We start from the raw sequence: 25,325 nt of genomic DNA on the forward strand, positions 1-25,325 counted from the left end.
TAGTAACCCGATGTTTACCCTGGTTACCCGGGGACTTCAGGATCGTTGGTCGCTGAAGAGCTGTCTGTGTGACAGCTCTCCAGCGACCACACAGCGACGCTGCAGCGATCGACATCGTTGTCTATATCGCTGCAGCGTCGCTTAATGTGACGGTACCTTTACCCCTTGTCTTGATAACAGGACTATAGATGCACCTTACTAGTGGCACTTTATAAGGCCGGGGTCACACTAGAGAAATACGGACGAAGGAGAGGCGCAAAAACAACGCCTTGGGGCAGCTTCTATCAGCCGTATATTTCTCGCCCGTATTTAATGGGCTGAGAAAAATCGCAGGATGCTGCGATTGTCAGCGTATTCCTACAAAAAATATGCCAATGCAAGTTTATGGGGACGAGAAAAATACGGATTATACATGGACCACGCATCTGCCTTGTGAGAAATAAGCAGCGGGGTCCTATAGAAAAGCCAGTAATTCAGTGCGGTGTACAGGAAAAATCACACTGATAGGTTAGAATAGAATAGATGAAATAAAGGTCTACACAGACTATATATAACATATTTATGTATAAATATATAATGGATATGAAATGGTTTACTGTATGTAAACCATGTCTCATTATCCTGTCGGGTTCGATAAGGAGATAGCATAAAAGCCAGAGATTCAATTTCCGGCTTTTGCTATCTAGCGCTTTATGTAACACATATATTCTCGCCATACGGATGACACACTGATATTTTTTGGATTGAATACAGATCACTGTTCAGGAACTTTTCTGCGTATTTCGGCCGTAAAAAACGGACCGTATTTTTATGCGTTATGCCTGACCCTGGGGCCTCATAAGGATCTACATAGGTAATGCTGCTTGGGCAGCTTTAAAGCCTCAATCACTGTTCATATTGGAACATGTACAAAAAATGGTGCAAGTACTTTGCGAATATGACGCACCATCCATTTAGTGTATTTCCAAGAGAAAACGGATATGAAAACATTGATGAATCTACTCCACATGTTCACCACATTTGTAGGTGTCAAACCTCACATCTAGAATGAAATTAAAAAAATAAATAACATTCTGGATAAATCAGTTGTGAAAACAGAGCAGGCAGTCAACGCTACAATTATATCTTCATTGTCAGTTTAAGAAAAATATATATATAAAAATAAGAGGATTAGAATCCGCACATCTGGACATTACCAGAAATGTCATTTGCTTTTAATAAATATTTTTTCCTCAGATTTTAAGGTTTCATTTTTTTTCTTTATAGTTTCATACTGTGCTGGTTGTTGCTCAACACAGCGTAAGAGCTGCCAAGTCTCAGTAAAATTACCGTACTTACAGCCAGTAAAAGTGTTTTCCTCACAAAAGGAAAACAAGAAAAAGAAGAGCCTTGTCACTGATCTGCTCCCGGCTGCATCATAGGAACCAAACCTACGATCTCCGTGCTTCTATAGCTTCTACCCACTCCCATTTCACACTTTCATCCAGGTCCTTTTTTAAGTCTCCAGATGAACGTTGGCCTAGGTTTACACCACATTTAAATATTATAGTTTTGTTTCATCCCATATCTCTAGAATATACAATCATTTTTAGATTGGCAGACCTCTGGGACCCCAATCTGAGAATGAAGGGACTACAGTGCTTGAGCATCACCTTGACTTTTTCACTGATGGGGGTTGGACACTGCTATGCAAGTGACTATGAGCAGCTTTATGACCAGTTTTCTGTACCTCTGGGTGACTAGAATGGCTAGAATACTAGAATATGCAAGAATTTTATGATGGTGGGTCAACACCATGAGGGATTAGTTGACATTTTAATCAAAATGCCATAACGTAAGAGTATGAGCACAGTTTCTGTAGCGGGTTTGCTACAAAAGTATGAAAAATTACAAAACAAAAACTTTTGCAAGACTTTTTCTATTCATTTCAATTGTAAAACCAACTTGCATTTCATATATTCGCTTTTTTGAGCCGTTTTTTCTTTGCCGCCAGTCTTGCGGACAGAAACCTGACCATACAAATGAGCCTTAGCGCTTTCCTTTTCTATTCTTTGTGCCAGTTACAACATAGGTTACCACTCATTATTACAAATTGAAGCAGCGTTCCCTTTAAGTTGCTTTTGAAGTGCGTCGGCGCACTTAGCAGAACGAACCGCATGCCCACAGACAGGAGAAGAAGGAGTATCCCGTATCACAACTAATAAACTGCAAGAGAGGACAGAATAAGAACACGTAATATTACGCGATAGACAAAGTTGAGAATAATTCATCTCCTGTATGTCGGCCCCGATATCTGACATTGTTTGCCGCGGCTGCAGTCAAGAGACAAGCTTCCAGAGAACCAGGCTGCTTAATGCTGCTATCATTCTGGTTTCATAACCTTGCAGCATCCGGTGAGAGAAATATGGAGGAGATGCAGGACCGGCAGCACAAAGTAGTCATTATAGGGGAAGGTCAGTATCAGGTGCCATGTATACGGTCCACATGCCTGCATGGCATGTATCCATCACTCTTATACACCTTGTGTCCTGTGCTACCCTTTCTGATTAGTGCCCAGTACCATCTTCTCCCAACTGGAAAGGAGTCCATCAAGAGAAGAGGAAGAGAGTGTGGTCTGCACATGATTGTAAGTATGCAAGTGGCAAGTTAGCGGACACACAACGACTGCTGGGAGAGTAGAAACATCGGAGTCTAAGCAGTCAGTATATTATACACTAGAAGACTCCCTCAAAATGATATCAGTGTCCCCTTTATGTTTTTTACTTCACTAGACTTCATATAATTAGTTCCATTTTAGAGATGGCGTCCAGTTACACATCACCCCGCACTCCATAGCACACACGGATTTATGATGAATGCCAGGCAATCCCACAGGAAGTTTTTATCTATCATTATGGTAGGATCAAGTGAGGACCTGGGAGAATTACATTGACTCCAAGCTCATATTGTTAAGCAATCAATTATCAGGGTATAACATGGACAGCTTTAATATCATGTCTAGCAAAAGTGTTATGCCTAAAAAAATAAAATAAAATAAAAAAATATATATATATATATATATATATATATATATATATATATATATATATATATTTATTAAAAGGACACCTAATATATTTTGCAGAAAGGCAAATAACTGAATTGGAAGCATATTTGCTCATACCAAAAAATGTAAAAAATAAAAAGATTTCCCCTTGTATTCAATCCCATCTGGAATGAATATTGTCCTGTTATTTTACTTCCTGTGAAGCTTCAAACTATCTGCCTGCACTTCTGATGTAACGCATGTGACTTGAGAGGTCCCAGTATTTGACTCCTGCAATGTGCGAGATGGATGACCTCTGTCTGATGAGACAAGGAGATAGCTGTACATGTACACAATAAATTACTATTAAGCTTTAGGCAAAAAAAAGTGCAGTCACATTTGTCTTTTGTTAATGTGGACCTGTCACCAGGGCAAGTGGACAGTTTTTGCTCCTATTTAATTCGTACTGCTCCCTTGAGTATTCAGTTTTTTGTCTGGTTGTGTTTTTTTGTTTTTCAAATCCACCAAATGGTTCTGGAGATATGGGTTTTTTCGTTTAGTGCTCATCTTCGTGAGTTTTACCATTTTACCAGGTAGGTGGTGCTTACAGGGTAACAATAAAGGCATGCCTCTTAGAATCCCATGAGCAACGCCTCCTTGGAAAAGAACATAGAAATTAGGACAAGAAAAAAAAAATTAAAACATCTCTGGAAAAAAAAAAAAAAGGAGGAAAGGGGGATAAAGAAAAACAAGCAAAAACTGGCCAATTTCCAGTTTGTGGAAGGTCTTCTTTCTGTATTTTGCTACAAATCCCATTCATATAAAATATATACATAAAAGAATATAAAAAAAAAAAATAATAAAAAAAACAAAGTTTTTATTTTATTTTTCCCCCCAAAAATACATTTTTCAATAGTTTGCGGTCATCTATAGTATAAACGTCCCTCAATAGCAAATTGAAAAATAAGTCCAAAGGTTAGGTAGACACAAAAAATAAATCATTGGAAATCCTATCCATTCCCTAGATACAAGAAGGGGATCAAACTGAGAAAATATCATTGCTGTAATTCTAATTGCAGGGTATCGGCAGCGCTCCATGAGAGCACAAGAACAACAAGCAGTGTTCATTTCATGGAAAATATTCCGAACCTCCCACATTCACGAACAATTATGTGATGTTTTTCTTTTGTGTCTGACAGATTAGAAGCAAAACCTAAACATATCGCTTGAGTAAGATTTGCTTTTTTCCTAAAGCAGAAAAGTTTCCTGTCAGTAGATAGTAATGACCTTCCCCCTCCCCGTTCCAGGAGAAAATCAGCTGCATAGGCAACTAAAGGTACCGTCACACTTAGCGACGCTGCAGCGATACCGACAACGATCCAGATCGCTGCAGCGTCGCTGTTTGGTCGCTGGAGAGCTGTCACACAGACCGCTCTCCAGCGACCAACGATGCCGGTAACCAGGGTAAACATCGGATAACTAAGCGCAGGGCCGCGCTTAGTAACCCGATGTTTACCCTGGTTACCATCCTAAAAGTAAAAAAAAACAAACACTACATACTTACCTACAGCCGTCTGTCCTCCAGCGCTGTGCTCTGCTCTCCTCCTGCAGGGGCCTGATCGCTGCTGCCTGTCACACTGGACGATATCGCTAGCGAGGACGCTGCAACGTAACGGATCGCTAGCGATATCGTCTAGTGTGACGGTACCTTAAGGCCGGCGTCACACTGGCGTATTGCATCCGATGCGAGAGCATCGGATGCGATATGCTAATGACACTCGGCTCCTGCTCGGAGCAGAGCATTAGCCGAGTGTCATGCGTCTGGGCTCCGATTCTCTAGGACAGGAAGGATCGGAGCACAGCTGCGGAGGAGGCGGAGAAATTAATTTCTCCATCTCCTCCATTGCTGGGGTCCGCTTATAACGCACATCACTCGGATGATATCCAAGTGGTGTGCGCTGTCTCACTCGCACCCATAGGCTTATATGGGTGCGAGTGAGCTGAGAGTTTTCCTCGGTCCGAGACAATCGCAGCATGCTGCGATTGCCTCGGACCGAGGAAAACGGCCGACAAAAAGTCGGCTGGTGGGAGCTGCCCCATAGCTTAACATTGGTCCGAGTGCAATGCGATTTTTTTATTGCATTGCACTCGGCCGTTTAAAACGCCAGTGTGACGCCAGCCTAATAGGGAATGTAGATACATTTACGTCAGATGATGAAACCCATATTTGAAAACAATTTCCATTAATGCTGCCATTGGCCAGGTCATATCTTAGACAAAAAGGATAAAAACAAAAGGTCAGCTGCAGAAATCTTAGTTTCCAGTACCCTTGAATACAGACCATGCAGATAACACATTTGTTTTTGAGATTTCTTGGACGGGATATTCCACAAACCTTTCAAATGAACAGGTAATGTAATGAATATATTAGATAATTTCACAATTTCATTGGTAGCGAAACGCAAGTTTTTCTTAGCAGTAGATATCGGTGTCCATCTGACATATTAAGGCACGTGCTTGCCTGCTGTGCTAAGCTCTGTCTCAGTTCTGTACACTAAATTACTTGTAGTGATGTGGTCATCAAGTATTTGACATTTTCTCCTGCTGTGCCTGTCAAAGGCGAAACTGAGAAACCAGTTGCCTTTGCCTCCCCTGACAAGAAAACTAGAGAAAAATAAAAAATAAAACATCACCTCAGAGATTAGTGCGCAATGCTGAGATGGACCTTACCAGACCATGAATGGCACAAGCTCATCCAATGCTTTTGGTAGACATAGTTATCCACAGACATGAAAAATCTAAGGAGCACAACCACTGACACCAAGATCAGTTACCTCAGAAAACACAAAAGTGGTGTTTTAATAAATTATTTTACCAATTAAAAGTATTTTTACATGTTCTGTCTATCGAACAGTAATCCTATTCAGGAGATAACCACTTGAAAAAGGTCCTCACCTATGAAGCATGCCATTAGAAAGCAAGTGATGCTTCAGAATAGACGCTGAACAACTGTCAATTGCACCACTTGCTAGTAGAGTTCGTGTGAGTCAATTCGCAGGTCCAGGCACAGCGGGCACATTAATCTGTACAAACTGAGAACGGTCTCCGGACACTTCAGGCTTCTCTTTTGATCAGAGATCACAGATTGCAGAGTACATAGTACCTTAATAGATAAATATATTCAATTCCATCCCAAATCATGGGAACACAAAGAATTGCTAACGATTTTTGTCCTAAAAAGAAAAGTTGATGCTAGTGCCCTCAAGAGGATGTTTGGTAACCACTTCTTCAGCAAGTATGGTCAACCTCCAATATCATTATTGACCAAAGGTTTGTTCCAGCCCTATTGGCAAGAAACACAGAACATTGATAGTGTTTGGCACTGCATATCCTGACAAGGATGGTTACGTAAGGCACTTCCGTGGCGGATATTTGGTCATTTCATTCTGTAGGGGTACCATCAACACCATGTCCCAATTAAGACAAAAAACATTTAGTTATACTCCAATCCATGTAACACATAAAAGATGGATAATAGTTAATGCTCCAAAAGGAACACTTGAGTTTGCCACCCTACAGTATGTCCCATTAAGGACCTTAGATTTATCCAATTCCCCTCCTCGATTGGTGGGATACACGGAACCAAGAAAGGTTGTTATCCTAAGAGCTAGTGCAGATGGCAATATTATCTGTCTGAGTGCGATTCGACAAAACATCAGCTAGCCCTTGGAACAATGTCTGCCTATGGAGTCGCTGCATGCACGAGTTTGACCTGCGATGCAGATCGTACTTAGCCATGGAAGTCAATGATAATTTTTTACTCCATCTTTCCCTCATCTGAGAGAATCGGATCTCATGGTGTTCAGACTCTGATCAAACTCTGATCAGAGTTTGCTCAGAGTGTCATTTGCATAATCGACTTTATTCTCTCGGATGAAAGAATCTACAGTCGTCTGCACTTGCCCCAAGGAGGAAAGTTTAGGTTAGTGCCCTCAAAATTACATTTGCTCACATCACCCAATTGTGACATTGAATAATCCGGTCATGGACATGCCCATCAGGTAAAAGTCAGAGAACCCTTCTGTCAGAATACGCGTGGTTCAGATACAAACCAGACCCATCTATTGCCAGGTGGAAGATTCCTATGTTAACGTTTGAGGGCTAGGTGAGCTGTGGGCAGATGGACACTCCACCTGCATTGTACATAAGGCATAGAGACTTGAATTGTGCTGGTGGAAAATGATATTATGGAAAGAACAGAGATGCATAAGGGCAAATAGTAAAACTCAATATATATCCCACAGATTGGAGTTGAATTCAATTGACCCATGATCGTGACCAGTACATATGGTTAATATCGTCTGCTTGAGTGAGGCGATTGAACATCTTTTGGAGGACGCCATATATAACCATTTTACATATACCGATTACCTGCAGGGTAAATAATAAAGCTCCATACATTCTACCGATTGAGGTGGATCCCAATTGATTTATGGTCCTAAATGGGACATAAAATTAATATACTCAAATAGGGTGAGGTTATCATACATGTTTTCTGAGGGCACTTATTACAACCATTCTTCTTAGGACATTAACTAATGTCTATGTTACATGTAGGGGAATTAGAGAAGGTGCGCACTCAGCAGAGTAGGTTGGTGCTGGCTGAACAGGACTTAGTCCAACAAGACAGTAGGAAAAAGAGCCGCATGATAAGACCCTATATTGCTTCCGTTAACCTTAGCTACCATGCCCCTGCAAAAAGAGTCGTCCGTAAGGAACTGCTTGGCACATGTATTTGGAGTAAAACGAGTTCAGAGAAACTCTGGCTGAATAACTGGAGATAACGGTTGAATAAACGATTTCCATAATATAAAAATAGCACCAACGCTCCACAGTGTTTAGAATTCTGAAAAAAAATGTAATAATCCAGGCCAACTTTCTCAGCGGAAAAGTCACATTTTATATCTTAACTACTCGGTTGTATAACCTTTTTCTCTTGTATTGACGCGAGGGAGACATTGTTTCAAGGACAAAATTTGTTATGTGCTGTGGTCCAAGTATTATCTAAATGTATCTCTTATTGAGAAAAAAGCCTGAGAAAAACATAAGGAATGTGTGTGAAATGAGGCTGGAAATTAAATGATACTTTCGTGGCTGATGCCATGGTCAATCACGCAATCAAGAGATACCAATGTCAATATTCAGAAATAAATATTTGCATAGACATGGAGAAAAACTGTACTCATTTTTATATTATGTTAGAAATCTCAATTTTACAGAGTTTTACCCCGACAACTACAATTCACACAGATAATTGGTTTCTGGTTATACCAAAAGACACAATGTTGTATCATATCTGGTATGATGAAGGTCAACGGCCCCACTGACTACTACTGGGATCCACCGGGGTTCTGGTGTAATTTCTGTACTTTTTCCAGCTGCTTTTCCTATCAAGTATGATGGCATTGCCTCTAACCCAAGTGTGACTATTGGCTTATAGCATGTGGTGTGATTTGTGGGTAACTTTTTATGCCAAAACTTGTCAACTTAAATGACAAAAAAGTTTCCAAAAATTGGATGACCGGACACGTACTTTACATAAGAAATTTTATCTCTCTCAGGTCTCCAAAAAAACAAAGTATCCCAGCCTTCTGCAAACTTTTTCCTGGCTGTGGTTGTAGTTAAAAATTACTCTATGCAGACATGCAATTATAGAAAAGATGCATCAAGCATATCAATGTACATAGCATGCACTATTCTGGTCCACTTTACAGCCCAGATAACTACCGTATATACTTGTGTATAAGTTGAGATTGTTTCAGCACTTTTTTTGTGCTGAAAATGCCCCTCTCGGCAGTGGAGAGGGGGGTGGGGGAGTCGGCGCCTGAGATGCAGAGACTGATATGCAGCGCCAGGAGGGCGAGTATGACGGGGGAGGGTTAGCCATGCGATATTCACCTGTCCCCGTTCCACCACCGCGCTGTGTCTTCCGCGTCCTCTGGCTGTGACATTCAGGTCAGAAGGAGCGATGACGTGGTTAATGCGCGCACTCAGCCTGAACAGTTACTGCAGAGAGCCGGCGACGCTGAGGAGCAGCGGGAAGAGGGGAGTTTGTCATATTTTATTTTTTTTATTTTTAATTGCAGCAGCATTATATGGTGCATGTTTAAATATGGAGCATCTAATGGGGCCATCATTACCCTTTGTGCAGCATTATATGGGGCATATTTTTGCATGGAGCATCTTATGAACATCGTGAACTTTATGGGGAATCTTATGGGGCCCATCATGAACTTTGGAGCATTATATGGGGCTCCTGATGGAATATGGATATGCAAAAGCATTTAACCTACTGATATCTCAATTAATTTTACTTTTATTGGTATCTATTTTTATAAAAAGGCAGGTGATGAACCCTTCAGCAATATTTACACACGGAGCTGCAAATTAAGCAAATCGCGTTCAAATTTTGAAGATGTGGCTTTCTGAACGCAGCTTACACCTCACAATAAAACACATGCACCACCACCTCCATACTAAATAATGGGATTTCCTAGGGAAAAAAATCCGCATCAGCTTTAAATAGTATGCAGTATAAATATATTAGCCCTGGTGTCCTGATCCTCTCTAGTAGCTGGTCTCTTCTCTGACCATGGCGTAGAAGGGATGCAATTTGCAGCCCCTTCATACACTCCTCTGATTACATGCTGTCACATCAGTAAGCACACTAACGAAGGTGGACACAATTTTGGATGGATCGGCTACTAGAGCATCAGGGAACATGGGCTAATAAAAGTATATTCGTTATATAACATATTTCCAGCTGATTTAGATACATTTCTCCCGGAAACCACTTTAAAGAAGGGATGGCGGACTAATAATGATTTTTACATATTCATTGCTTAAGTTACTAGTATTTGCTCACTTAGCCCTTTATATAGGTTTCAAGCCCATGCAATGTAGCATCATAGAATCACAGAATGTTAAAGGGACCTCCCAGGGTCATCGTGTCCAATGACATTAGCAGGGGATCAATGTAGGATTCACTAAACCATCTCAGACATGTCTGTCCAGCCTCTGCTTGAAGACTTACATTGAAGGAGAACTCACCACCTCTCGTGACAGCCTGTTCCACTCATTGATCACCCTCACTGTTAAAAAGTTTTTTCTAATACGTAATCTGAATTTTCTCCCTTTCAATTTAATTCCATTGCTTCTCATGTTTCCATGTGCAAATAAGTATAAGGATGATCCCTCTACACAGTGACATTCCTTCAGACATTTATAGACCGCTATTATAGAAGTTTTTCACTACTTGGACAACTCCTTCTCGTAACCCAAGCGCTTGGCCCAGATAAAATAAAAAAGATTATAATTACCTCCCGTGATGGCGGCGTTCCCGAGGCATTTGTGCGGTTGTTGTGACACGTGACCCCAGGCACCAATCAGTGCTGGCGTCACTGTCTCCGCCTTCAGACAAACTGAACATGAAGAGGAAGTCCGGGCTGCAGCTGATCTGACTTCCTCTTCATGTTCAATTTGTCCGTGACGCCAGGGCTGATTTTAGGCGCTGGTGTCACAACAACCGCACAAGAGCGAGTGCCGACACGGGAAGGGAGTACAAGCTTTTTCATTTTATCCAGGCCAAGAATGGGGTATGAGAAGGGGCTGTCCTAGGAGTGGACAACCCTTTAAGTGTCCTCTTAGCCTTTTTTGCAAGCTAAACATTCCCAGATCCATTAACCGTTCCTTGTTGGACAGTATATTCCGGTCCAACTTCTTACTAGATTTAACTACATATTGTTTCTCTAGCCCTGCATACTGGAATTAATCAAGCCACTGGACTACTGATTTTTCAATCTAAATAAACCCATCAGTTTCCCTTTAACTGGCGGGAACATAAACCAAGTATAATTTTCCACTCTGAAAAGCAGTGCTCCCATTCACCAGAAACCACAGTGAAAGACTTAGGAGCTTCAGTCTCACATATTAAATGGGCTAGTGTGAGAAAAGCTTTGCAGTTACAGTCTAACACAGACGTCAGTCTTCCTTACCTTGAATGCACTGCAGTGTCCCGTCCTCTGCACGTATTGTAAAGGTTTCTCCTGGGTTAACCTGAACTAGAATGACCTGGGGAAAAAAAAAAAAAGATAAAAGTCCTTCAGCACAATTTAACAATCTGAGGAGTCAATTGGAGATGGAAATGATTTCACGATAGCAATAATATCTCCAATTTAATGAAGTTGTCAGAAAAAGATAAAATTATATATTAGAAATTATATACAAATATTTATTACATACATATATACACATTTATAGTACACATAAAATATTTGTGTGTATATCACATCTAAGCATATGCATTCATAGATAGCACAAAACATTACAGTCCTCTAAGAATACTTATGTTAATATTTCAACTAGAGCGTGTACAGAACTTCATGTCATCTCTGCTATATGGAAGTTTGCTGCCGAGTTTCATTGAACAAGCTTGAGTTCTATTGGGTAATAGGTGTCTCCTTGCTGAGAGGGACATGCCTGGCATGCCAGTGTAAGGAGGCTTATAGGCCATGCAATGCTCCTGTGGGAAATGAATATGCAAATTGCCTCTTCAGAAACGTAAAATAGCAGTGTAGCAATCCTAAAAGTCAGAATCACACTTTAACGAGCCTTTAAAATGTTTTTTGTTTTTTGTTTTAAATAACAGGTTACTGCTTTTTTAGTGATTTGCATCCTCTGTAACTGTTCAAACAGAGAGGGCAGGCAGAGGGGCCGGAGAATCACAGACAGGGAGGAGAAGACCCAGGACACAGTCCGGCCCCTGTGCACTGAAATCTAATTAGCAGAAAGCTTCAAATGGTGATTAAAGAAGAACAACAAAGAGGATTTTTTCACCAAAGGTATCAATTTAATCACTATTACAGCCCCATTACAGCCATGTCTTTACTGTACAGTACAAAATTGTGCCGACATGTTGCTTTTAAATAAAGCAGATATATAAATTTTGACGCAATAAGTGCAACAATTGAATTTTTTTTAAATGAAGTATTTCTAAGGCTGCCTAAGTATTGAGCCACATCACTGAAGATACTTGTGATCGTCTGTTCTGAATTATACCGGCATTAGGAGTATGGTGGAAAAGTAGTGCCGAGGACATACGGTACTTTGCTCTCGGACGTGTTCCAATGAGAAGTTTCATGCATTGGGCTAGACTTCTAAATGGGACATCAACAGTGAACCAAATGATTACCTGTGCAGAATACCAGGGATATCAATATAGTGCAATATAAAAAAGGCAGTGTTAGCATTACTGCTTAACACAAACAGTAAACCTAATTACTACTACATTTACCGACTATTTATTTGCTCTATAACTGACAGCTGCCAAGAGGATGACATTTAATAATAACCTATATTTTTATATAGCGCCAACATATTCCGCAGCGCTTTACAGTTTGCACACATCATCATCACTGACCCCGTTGAGGCTCACAATCTAAATTTAAACATATTTGAGAAAACATACCAAATTGGAAATAAATGTACAGACTGCAAATGCTTAAAGTATGAGACGATCATGAATGCTTGTTCACACAGAACTAAGAAGTCTGAGAAATGTGCAGTGATTCACTGAATGCACATAGAACATAAAACTAACCTGCCAGGCTCAATATTGCAACTTTTCAAAATTTGCACAAAACTTATGCAACTTTCTGTTTTCATTTTCAAGCAGCTCTGCCAAAAATGGGCCAAGCTGAGGAGGAGCCGTAAAAAGGGACGAGGGCTTGGTCATGCCCGCCCTTCACATTCTTCAAATGTGATGGTGTGTTTTAAACCAGAAAAGTTAAGGTACCGTCACACTAGACGATATCGCTAGCGATCCGTGATGTTGCAGCGTCCTGGCTAGCGATATCGTCCAGTGTGACACGCAGCAGCGATCAGGCCCCTGCTGTGATGTCGCTGGTCGGGGAAGAAAGTCCAGAACTTTATTTCGTCGCTGGCTCTCCCGCTGACATCGCTGAATCGGTGTGTGTGACACCGATTCAGCGATGTCTTCGCTGGTAACCAGGGTAAACATCGGGTTACTAAGCGCAGGGCCGCGCTTAGTAACCCGATGTTTACCCTGGTTACCAGTGTAAATGTAAAAAAACAACCACTACATACTTACCTACCGCTGTCTGTCCTCGGCGCTGTGCTTCTCTGCTCTGGCTGTGAGCGCCGGGCAGCCGGAAAGCAGAGCGGTGACGTCACCGCTCTGCTTTCCGGCCGCTGTGCTCACAGCCAGAGCAGAGAAGCTGAGCGCTGAGGACAGACAGCGGTAGGTAAGTATGTAGTGGTTGTTTTTTTACATTTACACTGGTAACCAGGGTAAACATTGGGTTACTAAGCGCGGCCCTGCGCTTAGTAACCCGATGTTTACCCTGGTTACCGGCATCGTTGGTCGCTGGAGAGCTGTCTGTGTGACAGCTCTCCAGCGACCAAACAGCGACGCTGCAGCGATCCGGATCGTTGTCGGTATCGCTGCAGCGTCGCTTACTGTGACGGTACCTTTACTCAAAATTTTCTAGGTTGCTTCGATTGATCATCATTCTCCCATGATCAAGTGAGGCAAAACGTGCGTTGGGGTGTTCCACTGCCACTGGGTCTGTATAGCTATTCTACTACTATGACACATTTCTGATTCTTTTGCCATCCTTACTCTGAACATCTTATGTACGCATACATATACAGGTCCTTCTCAAAAAATTAGCATATAGTGTTAAATTTCATTATTTACCATAATGTTATGATTACAATTAAACTTTCATATATTATAGATTCATTATCCACCAACTGAAATTTGTCAGGTCTTTTATTGTTTTAATACTGATGATTTTGGCATACAACTCCTGATAACCCAAAAAACCTGTCTCAATAAATTAGCATATTTCACCCATCCAATCAAATAAAAGTGTTTTTTAATAACAAACAAAAAAAAACATCAAATAATAATGTTCAGTTATGCACTCAATACTTGGTCGGGAATCCTTTGGCAGAAATGACTGCTTCAATGCGGCGTGGCATGGAGGCAATCAGCCTGTGACACTGCAGAGATGTTATGGAGGCCCAGGATGCTTCAATAGCGGCCTTAAGCTCATCCAGAGTGTTGTGTCTTGCGTCTCTCAACTTTCTCTTCACAATATCTCACAGATTCTCTATGGGGTTCAGGTCAGGAGAGTTGGCAGGCCAATTGAGCACAGTAATACCATGGTCAGTAAACCATTTACCAGTGGTTTTGGCACTGTGAGCAGGTGCCAGATCGTGCTGAAAAATGAAATCTTCATCTCCATAAAGCATTTCAGCCGATGGAAGCATGAAGTGCTCCAAAATCTCCTGATAGCTAGCTGCATTGACCCTGCCCTTGATGAAACACAGTGGACCAACACCAGCAGCTGACATGGCACCCCACACCATCACTGACTGTGGGTACTTGACACTGGACTTCAGGCATTTTGGCATTTCCTTCTCCCCAGTCTTCCTCCAGACTCTGGCACCTTGATTTCCGAATGACATGCAAAATTTGCTTTCATCAGAAAAAAGTACTTGGGACCACTTAGCAACAGTCCAGTGCTGCTTCTCTGTAGCCCAGGTCAGGCGCCTCTGCCGCTGTTTATGGTTCAAAAGTGGCTTTACCTGGGGAATGCGGCACCTGTAGCCCATTTCCTGCACACGCCTGTGCACGGTGGCTCTGGATGTTTCCACACCAGACTCAGTCCACTGCTTCCTCAGGTTCCCCAAGGTCTGGAATCGGTCCTTCTCCACAATCTTCCTCAGGGTCCGGTCTCCTCTTCTCGTTGTACAGCGTTTTCTGCCACATTGTTTCCTTCCAACAGACTTACCATTGAGGTGCCTTGATACAGCACTCTGGGAACAGCCTATTTGTTGAGAAATTTCTTTCTGGGTCTTACCCTCTTGCTTGAGGGTGTCAATGATGGCCTTCTTGACATCTGTCAGGTCGCTAGTCTTACCCATGATGGGGGTTTTGAGTAATGAACCAGGCAGGGAGTTTATAAAAGCCTCAGGTATCTTTTGCATGTGTTTAGAGTTAATTAGTTGATTCAGAAGATTAGGGTAATAGGTCGTTTAGAGAACCTTTTCTTGATATGCTAATTTATTGAGACAGGTTTTTTGGGTTATCAGGAGTTGTATGCCAAAATCATCAGTATTAAAACAATAAAAGACCTGACAAATTTCAGTTGGTGGATAATGAATCTATAATATATGAAAGTTTAATTGTAATCATTACATTATGGTAAATAATGAAATTTAACACTATATGCTAATTTTTTGAGAAGGACCTGTATGTTACCTGGTGCTCAGTAGTAGTTTACAATATAACAATCTTCAGTATTTTTAATTTGCATCCTATGTGACTCTTTGGTGCAACTCTCCCAATCTAGATGTTCTCATTACTGGTCAAAAATAACAAGGAGTTCAAATTGTATCTTCGTTTAATAATAGTCCTAAATGAGACACGGTAGCCATTGGCCCTTTCTTATAACTGGTTGGTTATTTATAGGATGTTTCTTATCCGTTATTTTTGCATATAGATAACTAATCTATTACCATAAATGTGCCTTTTCACATGCCCTTCTTTGACTATCCGCAAAAAAAAAAAAAAAAAAAAGACAGACATGTCCTACATTGATCTGTGCTGCAGATTAAAGTCGGCATTGCAAGTCAATGGCTAGTTTATTAACATATTAAACACTACAGGGTGGGCCATTTATATGGATACACCTAAATAAAATGGGAATGGTTGGTGATATCAATTTCCTGTTTGTGGCACATTAGTATATGGGAGGGGGAAACTTTTCAAGATGGGTGGTGACCATGGCGGCCATTTTGAAGTCGGCCATTTAGGATCCAACTTTATTTTTTTAATGGGAGGAGGTTCATATGACATCAAACTTATTGAGAATTTCACAAGAAAAACAATAGTGTGCTTAGTTTTAACATAACTTTATTCTTTCTTGAGTTATTTACAAGTTTGTGACCACTTATAAAATATGTTCAAAGTGCTGCCCATTGTGTTGGATTGTCAATGCAACCCTCTTCTCCCACTCTTAACACACTGATAGCAACACCGCAGAAGAAATGCTAGCACAGGCTTCCAGTATCTGTTTCAGATGCTGCACATCTCGTATCTTCACAGCATAGACAACTGCCTTCAGATGACCCTTAAGATAAAAGCCTAAAGGGGTCAGATCAGGAGACCTTGGTGGCCATTCAACTGGCTCACGACGACCAATCCACTTTCCAGGAAACTGTTCATGTAAGAATGCTAGGACCTGACACCCAAGATGGTGCGCAGGCACGGGAAAGATAAGTGAGGCCCGGCGCCTGCGCACTGCAGTACTTTGCGCTGCCCTCAACAGGGCAGATAAAGTACGCCTGCGCAGGATCCGCGACAGGAAACAAAGAAGAGGACTTCATCGTATGAAGATGGGAGGCGCCGGACCCAAACTGCGGCGCCCATCGGACCGGACCGCTCTGGGACCACCCCTGGGTGAGTATACTCTAACTTGTTTTTCTTATCTTTCAGGTTACATCAGGGGCTTACCTACAGCATTACAGAATGCTGTAGATAAGCCCCTGATGCCGGTGGCCGCAGTTTATATACAAAATATGAGGTGACAGATTCCCCTTTTACCAGAGAAAGTGACCCACACCAGTGTGGTCACATACTGGTCACACAGAGTGACACTGCCAATATCTCCTGTAGATGATTGAGTACTATCATTTGACAAATGACATGAATGATAATATGAGACCAATCAGAAATACACAGACCAAGTGCAACTTACGGTAACTTTTTGCAAGTCACTATCCCTAAGAAACACAGAACAGAACCTCATCAAAAGTCCACATATAATTACCTGTTCACAAAGCAGTCTGCATAGTTTATGTATGCAGTTATGGCCGAAAGTGTTGAAACCATTGAAATTTTTCCAATAAATGAAGTATTTCTCCCAGAAAATTAATAATAATATAATAATAATCTTTATTTTTATATAGCGCTAACATATTCCGCAGCGCTTTACAGTTTGCACACATTATCATCACTGTCCCCAATTGGGCTCACAATCTAGAATTCCTATCAGTATGTCTTTGGAATGTGGGAGGAAACCGGAGTGCCCGGAGGAAACCCACGCAAACACGGAGAGAACATACAAACTCTTTGCAGATGTTGTCCTGGGTGGGATTAGAACCCAGGACCCCAGCGCTGCAAGGCTGTAGTGCTAACCACTGAGCCACCGTGCTGCCCAATAAAATTATTATTATTGCAATTATACAGGTTTTGTTATACACGTTTATTTATTTTGTGTGCATTGGACTAATACAAAAAAAAAAAATCAAAAAAGTTGAACAGAATTTCACACAAAATCCCAAAAATTGGATGGACGAAACTGTTGCCACCTTTTTCAAAATTGAGGATAAACAACTTTGTTTCAAGCATGTGATGCTCATTCAAACTTATGTGTGGTAACAGGTGTGGGTTATATCAAAATCACACTTGAAACCAGATAAAAATGGGAGAAGGGGAGAAGTTGACTCAATCTTTGCATTGAGTCTGTGTGCCACACTAAGCATGGAGAAGAGAAAAGAAGAAAACAGGATATGAGAACCAACATTGTTGAAAAAATATATCAACATCTCAAGATAAGTCCATCTCCAGATGTTCCTTTGCCTTGGTGCGCAACATAATCAAGAAGTTTACAGCCTATGGCACTAACTAATCTCCATGGCCGTGGACGGCTGAGAAAAACTGATGAAAGGTTGCAACGCAGGATCGTCCAGATGGTGGATAAGCAACCCCAATCAAGTTTCAATGAAATTCAAGCTGGCCTGCAGGCTCAGGGTGCATCAGTGTCAGTGCAAACTATCAAGACCCAGGAGAATCCCACGGCTGACACAGAGATAAACAAAGCTAGACTGCAGTTTGACAAAATTCACGTAAGTAAACTAAAATTGCTCTCGGAAAGCATCTTGTGGACAGAAGAGACCAAGTTAGAGCTTTTTGGTAAAGCACATCATTCTACTGGGTGCCTTGATTATGTGAAAGGCATCATGAAGCCTGAAGATTACTAAAGGATTATGGGCTGCAAAGTAGTGCTCAGTGTCAGAAAGCTGGGTTTGCATCCTAGGTAATGGGTCTTCCAGCAGGACAATGAGCCTAAACATACTTCAATAAATGACCAGCAACGAGTCCGGGTCTAAATCCCATTGAACACCTGTGGAGAAATATTAAAATTGCTGTTGGGAGAAGGAACCTTTTAAATGAGAGACCTGAAGCATTTTGCAAAGGTAGAGTGGTCCATGAGAGGTTTAAGAAGCTTGTTGATGGTTATAGGTATCGATTGATTGCAGTTATATATTGCAACAGGTACGCGACCAAATATTTGAGGATACCAACAATTTTGTCCGACCCATTTTTGGAGTTGTGAGAAATTATTTCCAATTTGCCTTTTTATCAAGGGTGCTTTACGCCATGACTATGTATATTTTCCATCATTATCTGTGACAGTTCGCTCTGTTAATTGTCATTTTTGCCTATGATTGCTAGGTTCCATCAGTAATGTTTACCTAGGACCAGGGGCGGACATACCGCATGTGCAGCCACTGTAGCTGCACTGGGGCCCAGAAGCTCCGTGGGGTCCCTGCAGGGCGGCTAATAATGATGGCAATCTGGCGTATTTATCCAGCCCTGAGGCTCCGGGGGTCCCCTGGCCAGATTGCCCTCAAGTGCGGTGGACAGGGAGAGATCCCTGCAGCTCCACTCCCTACGAGATAAAATGGCAGCGGAGCTGCAGCGATCTATCCTGTTTCCTGCCCGCACTTCCTGTCTCACACAGCAGTCAGCGGTGTAGCTGGATGACATCATCATTCAGCGCCGCAACCACTGTGCTAGTGAGAGGAAGTTGCCGGCGACAGTGATGTTGTGGCTGCAGGAGAGCGTGCAGAGAGGTGAGAGGTGCTGTCTGCTGTGTGTAATATATATATATATATATATATATATATATATATATATATATATATATATATATATATATATATATACATATATACATATATACACACACACAGACGGAGAGAGAGAGAGAGAGATGAGGAGTGGTGGTGTGTGTTTGTGTGTGTAGCATTATTGCAGGGGAACGTGCAGAGAAGTGAATGGTGCTGTGTGTGTAGGTGGTGGAGAGGGCAATGATGGGGGTGATGGGGAGAAGGCAATGATGGGAGTGATGGGGAGAAGACAATGACGGGGGTTACAGAGAGGGCAATGATGGGGGTGATGGGGAGAGAGCAATGATGGGGTGGAGTAAAGGGCAATAATGGGGGGAGAGGAGGAAATTATGGAAGTGGTGGAATGGGCAATGACGAGGGTGGTGGGGAAAAAGGTGATGACGGTGATCGTGGAAATACAATGATGGTGGAATGAGCAATGATGGAGGTGATAGGGGAGGAGGAAATGCTGGAGGTGGTGTAATGGGCAATGATGGGGTGGTGGGGGAATGGGCAATGATGATGGGGTTGGGGAGAGGGCAATAATGGGATGCAGAGGAGGACAATGAGGGGTGTGGGGGACTGGGAAGGGAGGACGGGGATTTATAATGGATTTAGGAACAGGGAAGTTGGAGGAAGACGTTATCGCTTATTATGTTTAACACAGTCCCTTAGTATATAGTGTACTTGCTTATTATGTATAGCGCCATCCCTCAGTATATAGTGTAGTCACTTTTTATGAATAGTACAGTCCCTTAATATATAGTGTACTAACTTACAGATCTGGCACAAATCAAGAGACCACTGCAAAATGTTCAGATTGTCTTATTTTTCTCCCGATAGGTATATTTTTAAGTAAAATGTAAATTGTTTATTCTGTAAACTTCTGACAAACATGTCTCCAAATTTCCAAGCAATACATTTTGTATTTATTTACCAAAAAGGAGAAATGGTCAAAATTTAAAAAACAAACAAGCAAAAAAAAAAAACACACTGTACTTTCAGATCTCAAATAATGCAAAGAAAACAAGTTCATAATCATTTAGAAACAACAATACTAATGTTTTAACTCAGGAAGAAACAGAAATCAATATTTTGTGGAATAACCATGATTTTTAATCACAGCTTTCATGCGTCTTGGCATGCTTTCCAGTAGTCTTTCACACTGCTCCTGACCCAAAAAATTAAGCAGTTCTTTTTTGTTTGATGGCTTGTGACTATCCATCATCCTTTTGATTACATTGCGGAGGTTTTCAATGGGGTTCAGGTCTGGAGATAGGGCTGCCCACGACAGGGTTTTGATGTGGTGGTCCCTTAATTTTTGTCAGAGCTGTTTGAATAGCACAGTCCCTTAGTATATAGTGTACTCACTTATTATGTACAACACCATCCTCAGATACATAGTTTCCTCTTTTATCATGTGTAACACCGACCCTTATTACATACCATCCTCTCTATTTATATATGGTGCCGTTTATTACATAGCTTCCCCTGCTGTTATGTACAGTGCTGTCTCTTAGGGTACCGTCACACTAAAACGACGCTGCAGCGATACGACAACGATGTCGATCGCTGCAGCGTCGCTGTTTGGTCGCTGGAGAGCTGTCACACAGAAAGCTCAGGCGAAATGCGCGTCGGGCGGGTGCGGGCTATCACGGGACCACCCATACAGTTAAGTATTCCACTTTTCCTTGTAGTCGCCTCTTTGTCTGGTTTTTGGGCTTCAGGTGTACTGGTATCTGTTGACATACTTATGACCATATTGTGCTGCTATCTATATTGTGCTGCTATACATATATATTTACTATGTGCTGCTAGATAGACTCAATATGCACTGTCTATGCTGTGTTGCCGTATAGAAAATTGCATTATGCTGCTACAGTCATTTGTGCACACAGCTTGAGATTTTTAGACAGTGTATCTTGGTTCTATTTATATCTTCTCGTATTGATTAGCAATTTTTGGCACTCCTTTTTATGTATCATGCACTTTATGACACCATATTTATATTTATGAACGGTTTACGGGCTCTAGGTGTATTAGTATCATTGTAATTATACCATATTGTGCTGCTATTTATATTTATATTTTGTTGTTATACTTTGCTGTTATAATTATGTTTATTATGTGCTGTTGGATAGATTCAATATACTCTGTCACTGTGTTGCCATATAGATAATTGCATTTTGCTGTTACAGTCATTTGTGCACACAGGTTGAGAGACTTTAGACAGAGTATCTTGTTTCTTTTTATATTGAATAGCATTTTTGCACTTGTTCATATATTTTTTATACTCCTTACGGCAACACATCTACATTTAGATTTACTTTTGTAACATCATACTGTTCTTTTTGGTGACTCCATTATGGACGTTACTGTTATTCCGATATTCTGTGGATACTAGTATGGTAATTATGGTGTGCATATATTCTATATTTATTGGGGTTTTTCCCATACTTACTATATGATTTTCTGAGCCACAATATATACCTTATTGGTCTCTGTGTTACCCGTACCTTTTTTCCACCCGGTTTTTCGTTTTCCCTTTTATGTATGTTATGTGATCTTTATTCTATGATTAATAAAATTATGTTTTTCATGATTTTGTGAGCTGTGCATCATTCTTATAGGTTTAAAAAGAAAGGACTGTATGTAATAAAAAACAGGGCTCTATATAATCCAACTAGCTGAAGAGCCCGGCATTGCCTGGGCATAGTAAATATCTGTGGTTAGTTATAGCACGTCACTTCTCTTATTTTCCCATCACGCCTCTCATTTTCCCAATCACATCTTTAATTTTCCCCCTCACATCTCTCATTTTCTCCCTCACACCTCTCATTCCCGCCTAACACTTGTCATTTCGACCTCACATCTGTCATTTTCCGATCACTACACTATTTTCCCTCACTCCTCTCATTTTGCACACACACCTTTTCATTTTCACCTCACACCTCTCATTTTCACCTCAGTATATACATGTTTGTCATCTCCCTTATATATAGTATACACTTGTATGTCATCTCCTGTATATAGTATATACCTGTATGTCATCTCCTCATATATATAGTATATACCTGTATGTCATCTCCTCCTATATATAGTATATACCTGTATGTCATCTCCTTCTATATATAGTATATACCTGTATGTCATCTCCTCCTGTATATAGTATATACCTGTGTGTCATCTCCCCTGTATATAGTATATATGTGTGTGTCATCTCCTCTTGTATATAGTACTAGCTGAAGAGCCCGGCGTTGCCTGGGCATAGTAAATATCTGTGGTTAGTTATAGCACCCCACTTCTCTTATTTTCCCATCACGCCTCTCATTTTCTCCATCACATCTTTCATTTTCCCTCTCACATCTCTCATTTTCTCCCTCACACCTCTCATTTTCCCCCTCACTCCTCTTATTTTCCCCCTCACACCTCTCATTCCCCCCTAACACTTGTCATTTCGACCTCACATCTTTCATTTTCCGATCACTCCACTATTTTCCCTCAATCCTCTCATTTTGCACTCACACCTTTTCATTTTCACCTCACACCTCTCATTTTCACATCAGTATATACATGTTTGTCATCTCTCTTATATATAGTATACACCTGTATGTCATCTCCTGTATATAGTATATACCTGTATGTCATCTCTCCTGTATATAGTATATACCTGCTGTGTGTCATCTCCCCTGTATATAGTATATACCTGTATGTCATCTCCTGCTATATATAGTATATACCTGTATGTCATCTCCTCCTGTATATAGTATATACCTGTGTGTCATCTCCCCTGTATATAGTATATATCTGTGTGTCATCTCCTCCTGTATATATTATATACCTTCATGTCATCTCCTACTGTATATAGTATATACCTGTAGGTCATCTGCTCCTGTATATAGTATATACCTGTGTGTCATCTCCTCCTGTATATAGTGTGAACCTGTATGTCATCTCCTCCTCTATATAGTATATACCTGTGTCATCTCTCCTGTATATAGTATATACCTGTATGTCATTTCCTCCTGTATTAGACCTCGTTCACACGTTATTTGGTCAATATTTTTACCTCAGTATTTGTAAGCTAAATTGGCAGCCTGATAAATCCCCAGCCAACAGGAAGCCCTCCCCCCCTGGCCGTATATATTAGCTCACACATACACATAATAGACAGGTCATGTGACTGACAGCTGCTGGATTTCCTATATGGTACATTTGTTGCTCTTGTAGTTTGTCTGCTTATTAATCAGATTTTTATTTTTGAAAGATAATACCAGACTTGTGTGTGTTTTAGGGCGAGTTTCGTGTGTCAAGTTGTGTGTGTTGAGTTGCGTGTGGCGACATGCATGTTGCGACTTTTGTGAGATGAGTTTTGTGTGGCGACATGCATGTGGCAACTTTTTGTGTGTCGAGTTTCATGTGACAGGTTAGTGTAGCAAGTTGTGTGCAGCACGTTTTGCGCATGGCGAGTTTTGCGCATGGTGAGTTTTATGTCTGGTGCCTTTTGAGTATGTGCAAGTTTTGTGTGAGGCAACTTTTGCATGTGTTGCAAATTTTGTGCATGTGGCAATTTTTCCGCATGTGCAAGTTTTGCGTGTGGCGAGTTTTCCATGAGGTGAGTTTTGCACTTGTGGCAAGTTTTGCGTGAGCCTAGTTTTTGCATGTGGCGAGTTTTGCGCGTGATGAGTTTTGAGCGGCGACTTTTGTTTCGACTTTTATGTGGTGAGGTTGGTGTATGTGTGGTGAAATGTGTGCTGAGGGTGGTATATGTGTTCAAGCACGTGGTAGTGTGTGGCGCATTTTGTGTGTGTGTTCATATCCCCATGTGTGGTGAGTATCTCATGTCGGGGCCCCACCTTAGCAACTGATCGGTATATACTCTTTGGCGGCATCGCTCTCATTCTTTAAGTCCCCCTTGTTCACATCTGGCAGCTGTCAATTTGCCTCCAACACTTTTCCTTTCACTTTTCCCCATTATGTAGATAGGGGAAAAATAGTTTGGTGAATTGGAAAGCGCGGAGTAAAAATTTCACCTCACAACATAGCCTATGACGCTCTCAGGGTCCAGACGTGTGACTGTGCAAAATTTTGTTGCTGTAGCTGCGACGCTTCCAACACTTTTCCTTTCACTTTTTTCCCCATTATGTAGATAGGGGCAAAATTGTTTGGTGAATTGGAACGCGCGGGGTCAAAATTTCGACTCACAACATAGCCTATGACGCTCTCGGGGTCCAGACGTGTGACTGTGCAAAATTTTTTGGCTGTAGCTGCGACGGTGCAGATGCCAATCCCGGACATACACAGACACACACACACACATACACACACACACACACATATATACACATTCAGCTTTATATAGTAGATATACCTGTATGTCATCTTCTATATATAGCATATACCTGTATGTCATCTCCTCCTGTATATAGTATATACCTGTTGGTAATCTGCTCCTGTATATAGTATATACCTGTGTGTCATCTCCTCATGTATATAGTATGTACCTGTATGTCATCTCCTGCTTTATATAGTATATACCTGTGTGTCATCTCCCCTGTATATAGTATATACCTGTGTGATCTCCTGTATTAGACCTCGTTAATACGTTATTTGCTCAGTATTTTTACCTCAGTATTTGTAAGATAAATTGGCAGCCTGATAAATCCCCAGCCAACAGGAAGCCCTCCCCCTGGCAGTATATATTAGCTCACACATACACATAATAGACAGGTCATGTGACTGACAGCTGCCGTATTTCCTATATGGTACATTTGTTGCTCTTGTAGTTTGTCTGCTTATTAATCAGATTTTTATTTTTGAAGGCTAATACCAGACTTGTGTGTGTTTTAGGGCGAGTTTCGTTTGTCAAGTTGTGTGTGTTGAGTTGTGTGTGGCAACTTGCGTGTAGCAACTTTTTGTGTGTCGAGTTGCATGTGACAGGTTAGTGTAGCAAGTTGTGTGCAGCAAGTTTTACGCATGGCGAGTTTTGCGCGTGGTGAGTTTTATGTCTGGTGCCTTTTGAGTATGTGCAAGTTTTGTGTGAGGCTACTTTTGCATGTGTTGCAAATTTTGTGCATGTGGCAATTTTTCCGCATGTGCAAGTTTTGCGTGTGGCGAGTTTTCCATGAGGTGAGTTTTGCACTTGTGGCGAGTTTTGCGTGAGCCTATTTTTTGCATGTGGCGAGTTTTGCGCGTGATGAGTTTTGAGCGGCGACTTTTGTGTTTCGACTTTTATGTGGCGAGGTTGGTGTATGTG

The 25,325-nt window shown here is 41.3% G+C and overlaps 1 protein-coding gene across 1 annotated transcript in view; it reads right to left on the reverse strand.

Annotated features, from left to right (window-relative positions):
• FNDC3B (fibronectin type III domain containing 3B) overlaps positions 1 to 25,325 on the reverse strand; it is a 598,527-nt gene that overhangs the window by 411,436 nt on the left and 161,766 nt on the right. Inside the window, exon 3 of the mRNA XM_069727312.1 lies at positions 11,080 to 11,155. Within this exon, the coding sequence (XP_069583413.1) occupies positions 11,080 to 11,155 (76 nt within the window). The remainder of the gene's footprint in view (positions 1 to 11,079; positions 11,156 to 25,325) is intronic.

The sequence above is a fragment of the Ranitomeya imitator genome, chromosome 5 (assembly GCF_032444005.1).
Source record: "Ranitomeya imitator isolate aRanImi1 chromosome 5, aRanImi1.pri, whole genome shotgun sequence".
Taxonomy (NCBI): domain Eukaryota; kingdom Metazoa; phylum Chordata; class Amphibia; order Anura; family Dendrobatidae; genus Ranitomeya; species Ranitomeya imitator.